This window comes from Agelaius tricolor, unplaced genomic scaffold (genome assembly GCF_023055355.1).
Source record: "Agelaius tricolor isolate 1412-34295 unplaced genomic scaffold, bAgeTri1.0.p SCAF_12, whole genome shotgun sequence".
Classification (NCBI taxonomy): Eukaryota; Metazoa; Chordata; class Aves; order Passeriformes; family Icteridae; genus Agelaius; species Agelaius tricolor.
The window spans coordinates 22,537,191-22,553,939 of record NW_027269272.1 but is presented as its reverse complement, the minus strand read 5'-3'; the positions used below and the strand labels follow the sequence as shown (position 1 = coordinate 22,553,939).

The following is a 16,749-nucleotide window of genomic DNA, read 5'->3' as shown; positions in this document are numbered from 1 at the left end:
TTCTGCAGCAGGAGCACAGAGGGAATGTGTGGACCTGAAGAGTAAGCCCAGCACCTTAATTTACACCGAGCCTCTGAAACAGGAGGCTAAGCAGGAGGTCAAGATGCACAGAGGTGATTTAGCCATGTTAGCTTGCTGAGATCCTGTATGAATATATTTTTATTTATTTGTATATAACTGGTGAAGTATTGGGGAAGCAGAGGAAAGCAGGAGAACAGCATATTCAGGGCCTATTTCATATATGAAAAGCACCAATCATCTCTGAAAACAGATGTCCCAAATTATTCCAGTGCAGAAAGTGCCAGCAGAGTCGATTTGTTTGGCTCCTTCTGCTCAGGGGTCTGACAGCAATCCATCAGACACGTTCCATTTCCCAGTCCTCTTCCCCCCACCACCCCTGCCTACTCTCTGGTCACCTCCACCTTATTCCCAGTGCTTCCTTTGCTGCTGACAGTGAGACACAGCCCTTCGTTCTAGGAACACTGGCAGGATGAGTTTGTTGGTTACTGGCTGTCATATGTGCAAGGTGCATAAACAGAGTGGGTAAAAAGGCATCAAATATTTTCTTACTCTCTCTACTCTGTGGAACCAGGAAGTGCAACCTATGAAAAGGAAATCCTGTCATTGGAATGAATATTCCTTTTTTTTTCTCTAGTTTCTTCACCTTTTTTCTTTCCCACGGTGGTCTCTGCATTCCCTTGTTTCATTCAAGCTACATAAACAGCACTGAGCAATGATGAGGTCTAAATTCTGTTTAAAACCCCAGAAAGGGCTTTTAAGGTTATATCTGAGTCCTCAGACCAGTTAGAACTGGAAGAAATGTCTGTGATTTAGTGTCTGATAAACAAACCGCCAAGGTCAAGATGGCATCTTCTCCCATATCCAGAACCACTTCCCTCAACATTTTCAGCTGTTGCATGTATCAGCAGTACTCCCTCCAGAGCCCAGCCATGTTTAATTTCCCTTCTATAAATGACTTCCCAAAGAGAAGTGGGTGTGAATTATTACATTGTAAAATAGATTTTTAAAGATGGGCCATGCCAAGCGTAAAATAGTTATTGTGTGAGGAGCAAATATAGTGGAGGTTTATCCTGTGAATTCTGCACCTAGGTTTACACATAGCCAAAAGGCTGAGGGACAAGTGATTTTAATAGCCTGGTTTAGAAAATGAGCCTGGAGATTGCGATGATCACCTCACCTGTAAAAACCAGGTGTATTATTAGTTTGTAACCAGGTGTATTTCTAATTTTAAATACCTCTTAAATGTATTTCAAATTAGAAATGCTTCACCCTACAAAAAGAAGTGTATGTTGCTCATCCCTGGACCTGGGTCAAGTTATTCCTGTTTTTTTAAAGGACTATCCCTTCCAAGGAATACCCAGCCAGGCTGGGCTCAACCTCCAGCCTTCCACAGCAGAGCTGAGAGCTGTTGCCATGTCTTGCCCAGTGGTCTGATCCAAAAGTCAATCCAGGTCTGATCCATTTTGGGAACCTGGAGTGTGTGGCACTGCTTCCCACGGCAGATCCAAGCACTGGAGGACCTTGGCTTCTAACATTTCTGCCTATTTACAAAACGTTGTATTGAAAATCGTTACGCTGGTAACAAAATTGCAATCAGAAGTCCGGAAATTGCTAAATAAAGCCCATTTTACTGCTTAACTTCAAGGAAAACCATAAAATTATCAGTCCTCCCTTTCCTCGATATATTTTCTTCGCAGTTTGCGATGCTCCATGGGGTATTTCGCTATGTGAACTCCGTGACAGTTTGGCTCCAAATTATCCGAACATAAAACTGAGCTTATGGAGCCTCACTCAGAGGTTGTGTGGACCCTTTTTATTGGCAGGGACTTGAAAAGAACCTTAATAAACCTTATAGGCTTGAGGGACTTTTTGGTTGCTGGCTCTTGCCAGCCCCACCGCTCAGGTCCCTCTGGCAGAGCCCGCATGGAAGGCGGGCTGGAACCACAGCCCAGGGGTTTTATAGGGCTGGATTACCTGCCGGCGTTGCCTTCTTCCTTCCCTGAGAATCTCAGAGCTGTTTTCTTTGAAAGCAAGCAGGTGATGCTGCAAGGTTACTCATAGCTTAATGCAGCTTGATCACCCAAGATTATGGACACGGCCAAAAATAATAGGGTCAGTTAAAACAGAGCCAGGGGGGCCATTTGCTGGTACGGGGAAAGGGCTGATGTGATTAAAGCTGGAGCACGTCCACCCGTGTGCAAGCCATGGAGTCCTGACTCTGTGGATTTTCCTTAAAGCATCCATTTCTCCTCGGGATTTTATTACTGCCTCCAGTGATGCTGTAATTGCACGTGTAGGGCAGCAGGCCCCAAGTTTAATCTGCATTTCTCAGGGCCTAAGCTCCGTTGGGCTGCCCGTGTTTGCACAGAGCTCAGCACAACAGGCTGGCTGCATTCTGTGGTTGCTGTTTTAATTCAAGTTATAATAAATAATAATGTCAGGTTGGAAATAAATCTTCTGTGTTTGGTCCATGACTTGATCCTTCAGCTTGGTGCATGGTAGAAGCCCCAGCTGGGAAGGTTTGCTGCATCCCATCCTGGGTCTGACTCTCACCACCCCTTCTGGCTCTGTCTCAGCTCAGTTCTCACTCAGAGCATGGCTACAGTACAGATAATTTCACCTTTCCTCTCATTCTGAGGTTGCTCACTGATATTAAAGACATTGCACAGGTTTGTTCACTCAGCTCTCTTTGATCTGCATCATCTGGAGTGACCTAGTGCATCATTTCTTCATTTCTCAGTTACCTTGGATTTACCAGGAAGCACAAACTCCTGGACAGTAATTATTCAGGCAGAGCATAGCTGCTTAATAGCATTTTCACAGGCAGCCAGTGACTACTGAAATATTGCTTTCTATATGAGCTGAAAGAATCAGGACGAATATCTCATGCTGTTTATATTTTTACAATTAAGAAGTCTTCATTATTGCTGTAAATCATCATTATCATGTCACAGTAACAATGAAACAGCAAAACTAAAAAGCAGTGCAGTTAGCTCAGATACAGCTGATATCACTTTGCTTTTCAGTGTTGTATATTCTTAGACCAATGCTCCATGCCAGTCCCTGTAGCCAAAAATACATCAAGCGCCTAAAAAAAGTAAAATAGAAACATCACTTCAAAATTATTTCAAACAACATATTTCCTTTTTTTTTTTCCTTTATACAGAGCCACAAAGAGAACGGGAAAGATTAAAACTCACCAAAAGCATTGCTTAATTCCTCACCAAGGTGCAAGTAAATAAAACGTGCCACGGTAAGTTCAAATCGCAAAGAGTTTTCGAGAGGGGAAGGTGAATCATTTCTGTCAAACGCTGGAAATGTTAAATGGTTTTTAAATCAAAAATATAGGCACCACCAGTGACCCAAGCTGTGCTTTAGACATGTTTGGGGTGATTTTTTTCCAGCAGTCAGTGCTTGTCCCTCACACACCTTCTGTTTGTCTGAGATGAAATCGGGAGGCAATAAATGGAGCACTTACTGGAGGAACCAGGTACCTTCAGCAGCAGAGCTATTTGTTCAGAAGGTACAAATCCAGGCTGTTTGGAGAACCACAGCCCTTGGAATGGAGACCCCTGCAGTGCAAGCCAGGGGTGCTGGACCCCTCCCACATCCTCCAAGTGACCACCTCAGCCCTCAGAGGTCCTCAACCCACGGGAGAGATGGAGCACGGTGGGAAACAAGGATTCAGAGCCACCACAGTCCCCCCATCAGCAGCGTTCATATTTCATCCTAATGGCTAAAATGACTCTTAAATGAGGCCAGATTATAGGGCCAACCTAATTCACTTAGACTGATGTAAATCCAGGTATCTGTTACAGCATCACATGTTGGGGCTCACCGCAGAGCAAAAGCTGCTGATAACCCCCCTCCCCCAAGGAGGAGGGGAAGCAGATTCCTCCCAGCCAGAGCCAGTCCAAGGCCCGTTGAAGTCGGTACAAGCTCCTTCAGCTCCAGTGGGTTTGGGACAAGGCCCGCAGCGAGCTCTGGGCCAGCTCTGCTGCCAAAACGCAAAATCCTTTTCCATTGGCTTTGCCAGTTTGGTGTTAATACATGTGTGAAGGAGCTTGGGGCAGGGGAGGAAGTTTTTGAGGGTTTGTTTTTTCTTTAACTGAGGAATGATTTCACCCTTGCCAGCATGTGGACTTTGTGCAAAAGAGCGGGAGAGGAGGCAGGAGAACTTTTTCCTGAAGCCATCAGCTCCCTGCTGCAGCATCCCAGGTGGATGTATCCATCACAGGAGCCCCTGGGTCCCTAAGGCCAGCTTAATCCCCCTCTCTGTGCTGCAGAAGGGCAAATCAGGAGTCATGGGTGGGCATCAGCACAGAGCCCTGCTCACCACACCCAGCTGAAACAAAAGGAGAGCTGATAAATACAGGATGTGGGAGAAAAGTATTCCTTGGACACCAGTGAGCCTGCCATCCCAGTATAACAGGACCTGCTGCAAGCTGGTATCATTTTTATCCCATTTTCCCTATAAAACAGCCCTGCCCTGAGCCGCCCTTCAGCTTTCTCTGCCACTCAGCACTTTCCCCACTGCCGAGTTTTATGTTGCACATGTCCCACACAAGATGTTGTTGCCCCTTTGGCTTTCCAGGGGAAGGGCTCTGCCTTCCTGTGGCTTTCAGAGCATGTAGCCCAGCCAGTCTCAGAATTAAACTGGGGCTTTTCCAGGCTGTCTCAGTATAAACAGTTTCAGTAAGGCACATGTTATACGGTAAGATCATCCGAAACCAAACATTTTCCCACTGCACACAATAAACATCCATAATAAATTACATTATACAAAATATATTTATGGCTAATTTTTTAATTTAAACCACCTGGGAAATTTTTGTTAGCCTGGTTGATATGAAGGTCTCAGTATTCTGGTAATCTAATGATATCTAATAGACAAAATAGTATGATGTTACAGCAGTCTCAAAGCTTTCATTTTCTGTATCCTTCTCAGAGATCAAACTGGCAGAACCCATATTTTTTGAAATTTTATACATAATTGGTGATGCAATTGCCAAAAATAACCTATTCATAGAAGTCTTGCTCTTCTGGTTTCTAACTTACTGTAATCACGGAACAGAGCAGCGCGCTGCTTTGCAATGGAATATGGGTTTGGGTCAGGGAGCAAGGGCTACGATTGTGTGGCAGTTTCCATTCTGTGGATTATTTTACAGGCAATTTAAATTTAGTTTGGAGTTTAAACAGGGCTAAAATGTAGTGCACCCATTCAGACATAAAAGCAGTTCTTCAGAAAAGAAACAAAGCTGTAACTTGGGTATATTTCTTTGCTGAACCAAAATTTTGCTCCAATATAAGATTTTCTAAACAAAAGCTATCGGTGTCAAAGGAGACAACAGTGCTTCTGTTGCATAAATTAAGCCCAGAACTGTAATCCTTCCACCATAAAACTCTCATGCTCATCACAGACCAGCAAGATTTCCAAAAAGACTCGAGATCATCCCAGATCTCTCTCCAGCCAATACAAATCCCAGCTCAAGCCGTGCTGTGGATCTGCAATGAGCCCTGGTGGCTTGGTAGTTGCTGGACTCATTTTAAAGTGCAGCCCATAGCTTTAGCTACTTCCTTGCCTCCTGTTGTTCCTGGGACTTGGAGGCCATGTGGTACATTTCAGCCTTAACTCTGAATTTCCTTTATTCAGAGATCAAACTCTGACATTCCCTCAAGGTAGTGGGGGTTATGTCGTTGTGTATATCCCAGTTTAAAAGATAATGCTTCACTGAAACAGACCACAGCATTAAACCCTGAAATAAAACGAATTGTATTTCACTTCCCAACTCTTATTGCTGGATTAACTCACATTTCTTTCTCTTTGTTACATATTTAGCACCAAATACAATATTCATTGCAGGCTAGCTTCCCTCCTCCCACACGTATCCGTGGCTGCCCTTTCTTCCAGCAGCACTGGAGAAGGCAATGCCTCGGCACAGCCTGGAAATGCAAACAAAAGGGAGGGAACAGAAAGTCAATCAGTGATCAGACAGGGTTTCTTTATACCCTGAGAATTTTGATTTTTTTATTTAAAATGGCAGTGCAAAGAGACAGAGTCCTGGGGACAACTCCACCCACTTCTCCTTAGATTCTCCATCCCCTTGCCCACCTTGCTGCTTCTCTGCCAGCGAACAACTCCCTCCAGCAGATCCTGCAGCAAAGGGGTCCTGGAGGTGCTCCCTGATGCTTACTGGTCTATATCATGATCTCTACTGGTCTTGGCTGGGTGCTAGGAGCAGCAGCAGCAGTAACCTGTTGCACAGGAGCAAGGTAGGAACCCACTGGAAATCCATCACAGAGCAGTGATCAAACCACCGAGCCCAGACCGTGCTCTCCATACCCAAACCTCAGCTCCTCCACCCTGTTCCTCCTGCCCATCTTTGAAAAACCCACCATTGCCTCTGCCCTCAGAGCTGGGCACTTGTGAGGGTGCCTGTGATCCAGGTAAGCAGTGCTGAGGATGGAAAACACTTTGTGCCAGATGTTGGTTCTGTGTCGTCAGAGCTGAACCTGGGTTTTTTAATGACCATTTCGTTTTTAAGTGCATTCCTGTGATCCCAGCCTTGAGCTTATGTCTCCATATGAAACTGCACTGCTTTAACTGGGTGCATAGATTATAAAACCAGGAAGAGTGGTCTGGTCTGCTACCCCTGTACAACACAGGCTACAGGAATTCCCTAAATTAATTCCTGTTTGGATTAGCTCATATCTTTTTAGAAAAACAGCCAACCTTAATTAAGACAAAGGAATTCCACTGATGTTGAAACCCACCCAGATCTCAGTAAATAGTTTTACTGGTTAAATACCTTCACTACTTAAAATATAAACCTCATTTCTAATCTGCATTTGTCCAGTTCTAGCTCTGTCTACTGAATAAAATGACACTTGCATCTGCTAGTTTGAAAACCATGTAGGATTAAACCTCTTTCTGCTCTTCATAAGCCACTTCTTTCCTAACTAAACTGAAATGATGTAAAACTGATTGTATTAAATTACAGCAAAAGAACACTGACTTGCTCCAAAAATGACAGCAAACCTAGTTAAATTTTAAATAAACAAATATTATGAATTCTTGGTTGGAAACCTAAGTGTCTGAACAAGCCTTTCCAAAGCTAAAGTACATTTGTTTAAAAAGTGGTTTACTGCAAAGCAAGGCAATTTCTGTGGACAAGGTTTCATTAGCTGAGATTTATAAAACTCCATCTGCTTCCCCACTGCCCTTTCCTCATGCACCTGGGGCGGGAGCAACCACCAACATTTTCTTTCTCCCACCACATACCTGTCCTGGCAGAAAATTCATTCCAATTTCTTCTTCAGCAACTCAGACAGCTTTATCAGGGAGCTGTGCTCCCCAGGACAGGCAGAAATGCCTTCTCTGTCCAGCTACCTTTACTTCCATGGGAAGGCAATAAATATTTTACAATGGATATTCCTGCCACGGAAGCACACAATTAGTGTGTTTGGGAAGCATCCCAGGGACCAACACCCAGGCTCCTGCATATCAGTTCTGTGTTCCCTACAGAGAATTTCAGAGCCTTTGTGGGTGTACAGATATTGGTGTCAGGACTACAAGCACCCCAGCAGCCTGTGCATACCACAATCTCTCTCTAAACTATGCACTGTACCTATATTAATTACAATTACAAATATCAAATGGATTTGCCTTCTTTTCTCTGTATGTGCAAACACAGACACAGCTATTATGCACATAAATAAATATATCTCCGTGGCATAAGCAGAAAAATGAAAAATATGTTCTGAACACACGTATGTGCACACCTCTCCATAAGCACAGCCACATCCACACTTACTGAAATAAGTAGGTGAATAGGTGAATATGAACACTAATAGCCATTTATGGCAAACAACAATGAAAGCTGTCCCTGGAGCCCGCCTAGGGTAGGGCAGCCAAAATGATTGAGTATGTACAGGGCACTGCTGCAGCAATGGCACTCACTTGGGCCTCCTTTTAGAAATGATTAATATTTAACCGGCTTGGTGAACCTGGCTTTGGTTTTAGTTATGATTAGATAACAGGGTGCACAGAGCTGTCCCTCTGAGGACGTGGTGGGATGTCCGAGCAGCTGCCAGTCGTGCTTTGTGAGAAGACAGACAGAAAGTGAGAAGGGGAGAGATAGGAGACAGTGAAAAACAAAAAAAAACAAAAACCAAAAGTGCTCAGCTCCGTTTGTGTTTGTTTAGAAAGAAAAGGGGGAAAAGCAGCCCGAGAGGCCGGTGTAATAAGATGCTGTAGCTTTCATGAAAGAGGTGAAATAATTTTAAACACAGACACACAATGAGTTTATTTATTTAGAAAGTTGTTAAATAGAGTCTGGGAATTCAAATATTCAATGTTGACATTGTACAGAGCTGGCGGGGAGCCAGCCCCGGCTCTCCAGAGGGACCCAATGGCCACGGCGCCCAGGCCCTCGCCCCTCCCAGCCCACTAACTAGGTAAAAGCCATTAGTTATACCCACAAGCAATATCTGAATCCCAGTCAAATAATGTTGCCTCAGCCAGCCAACTTCAAAGGCGTGTAAGTGTGTTCGGCTTTTTAGTGCTGGAACTGCAGCAATATGTCACACTTTTGAAAGAGTTTTGTAAACAGTTCCTTCCCCTTTGTAGAAACATTTCTTAAGTTTCTTGTACCCCATGTAAACAGCGTTAATTAACAAGGGTTACATTTTTCATTTACAAGCAGGGCTGTATTAATAACGGGCTCGCCTTTCGGACCGTCCTTTTCCTTTGTGTCCTTTCCCTGCCCGGGGTGGCCCGGGAGCAGCCAGGAGGCACCGCAGGGCTCAGCCCCGCCGGAAAAGCTGGTCCCAAATCAGGGGTGGCTGATAGCCCTGAGTGAGAGAGAAGGATAGAAAGGGAGGAGAGGGGAAAAAAGGGAAGGAGGGCAAAAAATGGAGAAGGAGGGAAAAAATGGAAGAGGAGGAAAAAAGAAGAAAAGAAAAGGAAAAGGAAAAAAAAGAAAAGAAAAGAAAAGAAAAGAAAAGAAAAGAAAAGAAAAGAAAAGAAAAGAAAAGAAAAGAAAAGAAAAGAAAAGAAAAGAAAAGAAAAGAAAAGAAAAGAAAAGAAAAGAAAAGAAAAGAGAGCAGAGGAGGAGAGAAGGAATGAAGGAAGGGAGCGAAAAGCCACACGCGCACTCTCCGCCCTGAAAAGGGTTAATGAAGCGCCTGGTGAAAATATGCCCGGCATATAATGGGATTGTCTGGCCCGTCCCCGCAGCCCCCGTGCCCGCGCAGGAGCCGCCCGGGGACAGCGCCGCGCCGGGGGTACCGCGGGCCGGGCCGGGCGGTGCCGAGCCGGGCCGAACCCGGTGCCGGGGCGGTGCCGGCCCGCGGCAGCAGCGGCGGCGGGGCCGGGCCGGGCGGGGCGGGGGGCGAGGGACAGAGGGACCGAGGGATAGAGGGACAGAGGGACAGAGGGACAGAGGGACAGAGAGACAGAGGGACAGAGGGACCGAGGGACAGAGGGACAGAGGCACCGAGGGACAGAGGGACCGCCGGCCGCCCGCGCTGCCGCCCCCGCACCGGGCCCGGGGCATGGGCAGCCGGTGCCCGCGGCGGTGCAGGCGCCCGGAGGCGCAGGCGATGGTAAAGCGATGGCAAATAAACAGCCTCGCCGAGAGGGCCGGCAGCTGGGACACGGCAAACATCTCCCCGCTCGAAAACAAATTCCCGGACAGTCTTAAACAGGCAAATAAACTTGCCGGCTCTGTTTTTCAATCAAGCCTTTTAAGTACTAGACTGAGGCAAATTACAGGCGCAGGAAAACCTGCTGAAACTTAGGAAAGTGCTATTTTACTATCTCAGATGGTTAGAGGGATCTGGATCTACCTTGACTGCACTAAATTGCCTGTAAAAAAGTGGTGATAAAGTGTAAAAGTAACAAGTGCCTCCTTATTCACGTGTGTTCCCCTAATCTGATCACCTTCTGTCTCTTTATGAGGCTACTGGGTGGCTGGGGCTACCCCGGGCCGGCTGCAGGGCGGCGGCGGCCCGTGCTGGGGCGGGGGTTATTCGGGGATACGCTTTCACCAGGCGGGCACGAACCCACCCGAGTGGAAACGCGGCTGCCCCGGGGGCCGGGGCCTGTCCCGGGGCGCGGGTGCCCGCGCAGGTGCAGCGCGGCCGCGGCCGGCCGGGCCCGCACCCCCGGGCCGCTCCCGCGCCCCGCTCCGCACCGCCCGCTCCCGAGAGCGTGGCGGGCAGACCGACTGCAGCGTGTGCTTTCCCTTATTTTTACAGCTGGACATTTAAAAAATTCACTGGCTATTCCCCGCGTGGCTCTTTTTGTTTCTTCTGAATTATTTTTCTATTTGTTTTTTTTTTTTTTTAAGAGGGGGGCAAAGCCTCGAAATTATTTTTTAGCAATTTTACACTGAGGTCAAGAAAATACCCTTCAGGTATTCTCCCTTAATTAGGAGGGAAAAGCTTGCCTGGGTATTGGAGGCAGTCACGCAATCGGGGCGATTTTTTTGTTTCACGCATAAAGCAATAAAAGTGAAATAATACAAACAATGCGCTTTATCCCGATCTGTATCTTTTTCCACGCAAAAGAGTGAAGGCTGCAAAGTATTTTCCTATTCCTAACTCAGACAGAAAGAACTGAAAAGCTAAAACCTTTTTCTCTCGAACGACTAAATTAAAGAGGTCGCCTCCAGCCCTCCTTCCACTTGCCATGAAACTGAGACGCTCTTCGGGGGGGAAAGAAGCAGCTTTTCGGAACACAAAAAAGAAATAAATCCCGGCTTTTTAAATATGATTTCCTTTATGAGTCGATTGTAACCGAAGGATTATTTAATGCAACACATCTGTCTAGGAGGGGAAAGTGCTGCTGCTGCTGCTGCTGCAAGACGCGCAAAGTTTGCAGTCGATCGGATCTCGCCCGCGGAGCTGGAGCCGGAGCAGGAGCAGCAGCAGGAGCCCTGCATCGCTGCGCAGCCAGCAGAGCAAGGGAGAGGCGAGGAAACCTGACGGATTTTGTCGGGGATGGGGGATTTTTCCCCCCATAATTAGCTCCAAAGGACGGAAGGCAACCTTGAGGTTTAAAAATGTATTTGTTTTCAAATTGAGGGCGCTGGACTATCCACTTTGAGATCACCTAATCAAACGCAGGTTGCTGCTGTTGTTCAGGTTCAGAGAAAAGCTGATGATGATCCAGAGACATCTTTCACTTCCCCTTTTCCATGCTTCTCTATTTTTTCCCCCTTCACAAATAAAGTGTAAATAAGCATCTGCTTTTTACGTCACTCAACTTATGCAACATTTCATCTGACTTTTTTTCCTCCTGCCCATTTTTTTTTTTCACTCGGGAATGTGAGTTGCCATCGCCATGGATATCAAATGAAACTTGCCCAGATGTGTCAGAGAAAATAAAGACATCAGTTGCTTTTAAAATAGGACGCGAAAGCTGGCAAAGTTTTGTTGTTGAATCCCTCCGGTTTTTTTAAAAAAGAATAAAAATTAAAAAAAAAAAAAAAAGAAAAGAAAAAAAGGAGCCCCAACACTGCAGCAGTTAAAAGCAGAGATCCCTATCATAAAGGAGAAACAGATGGGGTGAGCGTAAGACAAATAATTAAGTAAGTCGGGCTTTGCGTGTGGACGGCCGAGCCCTCGCCTCGCGGAACACAGACCTTCGGGCGGCCAAACTGTATAAAAAAGTGCTGGAAAAGCGCCTGAAATTACAACATTTACATCAACTTTTCGCGGGTGACTCCAGCGGGCTGGGAGGCGCTCCGCGCTGCCCGGCGGCCCCGCTGTCCCCGCGGAACCGCGCGGGGCATCCCGGCCACGCGGAGCGGCCCCGCCCGCCCCAGGCGCTCCGCTCGGGGCTCCGTGCCCGCCGGGAGCCGCTTTTGGGCACGGACCCGCGGGGGCAGCTCCGCGCCGGTTACCTGCGCCCGCGGCTCGCCGCCTCCCCCGCGGAGCCGCCGCTGCCCCTCGGCGCTGCCGCTCCCCCCGCGGCCCCCGGCCCTGCGGCAGCGCACAGCGCCCACTATAGGGCCCGCAGCCTCCCGCACCCCCCTCCCCCGACCCCCCCCACTCCAGCCCCCGGCGGCGGCAGCAACTTCCAGCGCTCGCCACTGAACTTTTCCTCAACTCCTTCCCCACCTCCCGCCGACCGCCCGCAGCCCCCGGCCCGGCTCCGGCCGCCGCACCCCCCGCCCCGGTCCCCGCCGCCGCCGCCGAGCCGAGCCGAGCCGAGCCGGGCCGAGCCGGGCCGGGCCGGGCCGGGAGGCTGGGAGGGGATGCTGCAGGTTGCCTGCGAGCTCCGCGCCGCACCAGACATGTCTATGCAACATGGCAGAGAGGGAGGGTGAAAAGCCAAGAGAAAGGGGTATTGCACCTACTTGCGGCCAGCTTCCTCGCCCTGCCCTTGGATCGCATGCTGCCAGTCCCGCGGCCGATGCTGGCGTGGGCTTGGGGTAGGGGGGGGGGGCTTTTTTTTTTTCCTCCCGGAGCTTTTCCTCCTTTTTCGCTCCCCCTCTCCCTCTCTCCTCTCCCTCTCCCGCACACACACTCTCCCTTTCTCTCAATCCCGGCTCGCTATCTCTCCAGCATTGTCAGTTTGGACACCTTCGCACATGCGCACGGGCGGCTCCCCCCCGCTCTTCAACATTTCAGCGCCGCCAAAAAAAAGTTTGCAGCGATCCATCACCGCCGGTGGGGACCCTGACAGCCGGCACCGGGGCCGGGACGGGCCGGGACGAGGCGCGCAGCCGCCGCCGGGCTGGGCCACCGCGGCCGCGGGGCCGCCGCTCCGCCGCCTGCGCACCCGGCAGGGCTTGCAGCGGGGGAGACCCGCGCTCCCGCGGGGCTACGGCTGGGGGGAGAAGCGACACCTTTTTTTCTGCCTTTTTTCCCCCTTTTTTTAATGGGACGTTAATACTGTTCTGGAGTCTTTGCAAGGTTTAAATAGTTTATTCTCACCCGGCAGCAATTACCGTAGATCTTTCCGCATATAGAGGCAGAGAGATATAATTTGATTACATGTTTTATTATGTATGCGTACCATGAAATCGTACACTTTCCCGGCGCGCACACTTTTTCGCCACCTTGAACTCGGCTCAGCCACCACCAGTTGGGCAGAAAAAAAGCGTTTTAAAAACAGTAACACCGACCGCTCTAATCTGTTTTAATTACAGGGTTTGCCAATCAAAGAGGGAGCGCGCAGAAATTGGGAACTCCTTTAGGGGATGGCTGTGTCCGAGGTATGAATCAATCCAAACTACGTATAGATTTTCCCCCGGTACAACCTCCTTGCATTAAACAGTTTTGTTCAATACCTTCCATGCGCTATTTATGTTCCCATTAATATCTGTTGCAAATCCTGCCAGACACCATAAAAGAAAATTACAATCTTTCAGACTCGGGGCTGCGCCAGTACATACACGCTGCTCAACTTTTTGTTTTAATAAAATCCTCAGCATCGCCCCTTCCCCCTTCGATCCCACCTCCCACCCCCCGGCTGCCGGTGCTGCGGATCGGGGCCGCCCGCGGAGCCCCCCCCGCCCGGCGCGCTCCGCACCCACCGGTGACAGCCCCGCGCGTGGGGCGGGGGCCCCGCGGGTCCCAGGCTGAGCCCCGCACGCCCGGCACACAGGCGCAAGCGCTTGAACCCTCACTGCGGAGCCGTCTTTGATGCCAATCGTTCTTTTTAATTTGTAACTTGGAGTTTTTAAATTTTTTTTAAGGACACGCAGCTGCTGTCTGCCCACTCCACATCCCCCCGCAGCCGGGCAGGGGGAGCACCCAACGGCCCCGGAGCAGGAGGGACAGGAGGGCAGAGCCCCCCCCCAAGCCCCTGCACCCATTGGGGTGCCCTGTCCGGGCTGTCCAGGAGGAGCTGGGCCATTCTGTCCCGGGACAGCCGGGGAGCGGCCACGGGCTGCGCGGAGGATGTGCGGGGAATGCGCGGGGGATGCGCGGGGCCGGGGCTGCTCTCGGGGTCCCGGCACTGCCCGACCCCCGAGCTCGCTCGCAAGCAGCGCCTTTCCTTGCGGGGCCGCACCGAGCTGTCCCCAGATCACCCCTCACACCCCCCAGACCTGCGGGCCGGGTCACTCGGCAAAAACGCGAACGCCCGTGAAGTTGCAAAGTCGAACCGCGCCCCCGGTTCAAGCGGAGACCCCGCAAAGCCGCCGGCCGGGCAGAGATGCGCGTCCTTGCCCGTGCCCGGGGAGCCGCTCCAGCCGGGCGGCCGAGCCCCGTGCGGGGCCGGGGGCACAGATGCGGCTTTCCCGGACGGGCAGCCCTGACCCCGGCCGTGCCCGCCTGTCACCGCCACCTGCCCGCCGTCCCAGCGGCCCCGCGAGCCCGGCAGGTGCCGCGCCGCCCGCCCGGGGCTCCGGCCGCCGTCCCGGGCCGGCCCCGGCCGCCCCCGCCGCCCGCCCGGCGGCCCCGGCATCGCCCGCTCGGCCCCGCCAGGTTCGCCCCCTTCCCCCGAAAGTGCCGGGCAGCCCCCCGGGAATTCCGTTTCGTTCGTGCGGGGAAGCTCCGCAGCCTCTGCTCCCTCCCCGGTGGGAAGAGACCGGCGGCGGGGATGCGGGGTGGCTTTCAGAGGATCCACGCGCAGAAACAGGGATTAAAATTTGGGGAAATATTTTTCCCCAAATCAAATCTATTTCTAATACGGGCTGGGAGATCAAAGGCACCCCCTCATACTGAGGTTTCAGGGCATTCCCCGTAACAGGAAATTTTCTCTTCCTTACATTATAATTGAGCAAGCCCCGCAGTCTACTTGGAGAAAAGTTGGAATTCTTTATCGAGGTATTTGTTGTGCTATTGTCTTTGTGCAGTGAACTTTACATCGTGTTATTCAATCTCAATCTATATTCTCCTAGCTACCAGTAAGATTAATTTAATCATTGTAATGCAATTATTAATACTGTTTACCCAACGCTTGATTTCAGGTTTGCTGGTAAGAAATTAAGCTTCTTGCTGGGTGACCGAAAAGCTATGCAGGGATTTCCAGCCCACGTCGAAATAAAACAGTCCTCTTTATTTAGTCTCAGAACTCCGGCTTTCAGCCACGGGCTCAATTAGCCAAAATGGAAACAATTTTCATTCATTGCAATAACTCACTGTTCTGCTGATCACTTTCAAAATATACACTTTATTATTATATGCTGACCTCGGTGCCGCGAAGTGGCAAGGCTAGAAAGAGGCAGAGGGATCTCTCCAGCCCCCTTGGGCTGTAATTATTAGAAATTAATTGGGTTCAGGACCCTGGGTAGCATGGGTAAATTAATAGCTTGTCTGGTTGTTTAAATCCGAATTCTCAGTCCACAGGAGAGCAGGGGAGGGAGGCTCTCCCTCCCCAAACCCGCCCCGGGAGAGCGCGGCAGGGCTGGGGCAGCGCGGAGCCGCCGGCTGATTTCCCTCCTTCTTTTCACCAACGCATTGTTTTCGGGGAGCTATTTAGGGGTTAAAAATCAAAAATAAAGATCCTGTATACTTGGAGCTGTCGTGCGGGAGTAAAAGTGAAAAGGGAGCCTTAGGCAAAAGGAAATTACTGCAAGCCCGCGTGACCTTTCCGAGAGGTAATCAATCAAGTGATCAACAGGGATATTTATCATTGCTAGATGGGGCTACTTTACAAATGCACAGGAGGGGGGGCGGGGGGATAGACACACACACACACAAAAGTTTGGATAAACCCGATAAGTCTGAAGACAAATTCGGCGACTTTAATCACTGGGAAGATTGCACATTTTCTTTTCCGAGCTCTCAGAAGGAAAGGGAAGGAGAAAACCACTGCAAAGTTTCCCAGCAGAAAACGCCTCCTGTACTAGGTGGTCACATGGAAGCTGTCCACTTTGCTTTGCAGTCCTGGGAAAGGCTGGGAACGACAGATGTGATTAAAAAAAAAAAAAAAAAGGCTCCAAATACAAGGGAAAATAATAGCTAGAGATTGAGGCTTTGATAACTGGGCTCGGTGTTTGTTTTTATGTAATGTGTTTTTATTTGCTGGCTTGAAACTCGGAGCTGTGGAGATCAGCCCTGCCTGCCTCTAGTCCTCGAAAGGGTTAACGCCGAAAACAAAACAAAAAAAAAAAAAAAACCCACCCCATGCCCCCTACTATATGAAATCAGCGATCTGGTTCAATTAAACTTGCTCTCCGTAGCATAAAGCATCCACCACAATACAGGCAATGAAATCCAACAATAAAAGCCCATGCATTTTCTGCACAGTTTCCTTCTCCCTTGTAAAACATGCCGTCGTGTAAGCACCAGACATTTAATTTTGCTTCCTATAACTTACCGGATTCCTTAACAAACCTACTCTGACCACTTTTATTTTTTCTTTTCTTTTTTTTTCTTTTCTTTTCTCTCCCCCTTTTCTTTATTTTTTTCCTGCTTTGCGCTGTGCTCCACGCACACGCCGGCACAAAGCCTCGCTGTTTGCGCCCCTGCGCTGCTGCCTCCAAACGACTTTAGAGGCGCGGGAGCGCCCGCGGAGCCCCCGCCGCCCCTCGGGAGCGCTGCTCGAGCCGCGCTTGCGGAGAGATCCGCGGGAGCGGCTGCGGAGAGATGAGCGCGGAGCAGCCGCCGCCTCCGCGGGGGCTCGCCCGGCCCTTGCGCGCTCCTTGCGCGCTCCTTGCGCGGCCCCGCGCAGCCCCGCGCGCTCCCGCAGCCCCTGCGCGCCCCTGCGCGCTCCCGCCCGTCCCTTGCGCGCCCCTGCGCGCCGCACCGCGGTCTGCGGCGCCCCCT

The 16,749-nt window shown here is 50.0% G+C and overlaps 1 protein-coding gene across 1 annotated transcript in view; it reads right to left on the bottom strand.

Moving 5' to 3' along the window:
- The window catches only part of LOC139594654 (histone-lysine N-methyltransferase MECOM-like), a 166,933-nt gene extending 154,294 nt beyond the window's left edge, over nt 1-12,639 (bottom strand). Inside the window, exon 1 of the mRNA XM_071437015.1 lies at nt 12,387-12,639. Within this exon, the coding sequence (XP_071293116.1) occupies nt 12,387-12,423 (37 nt within the window). The 5' untranslated portion in view covers nt 12,424-12,639. The remainder of the gene's footprint in view (nt 1-12,386) is intronic.
- Nucleotides 12,640-16,749: the final 4,110 nt, after the last annotated feature.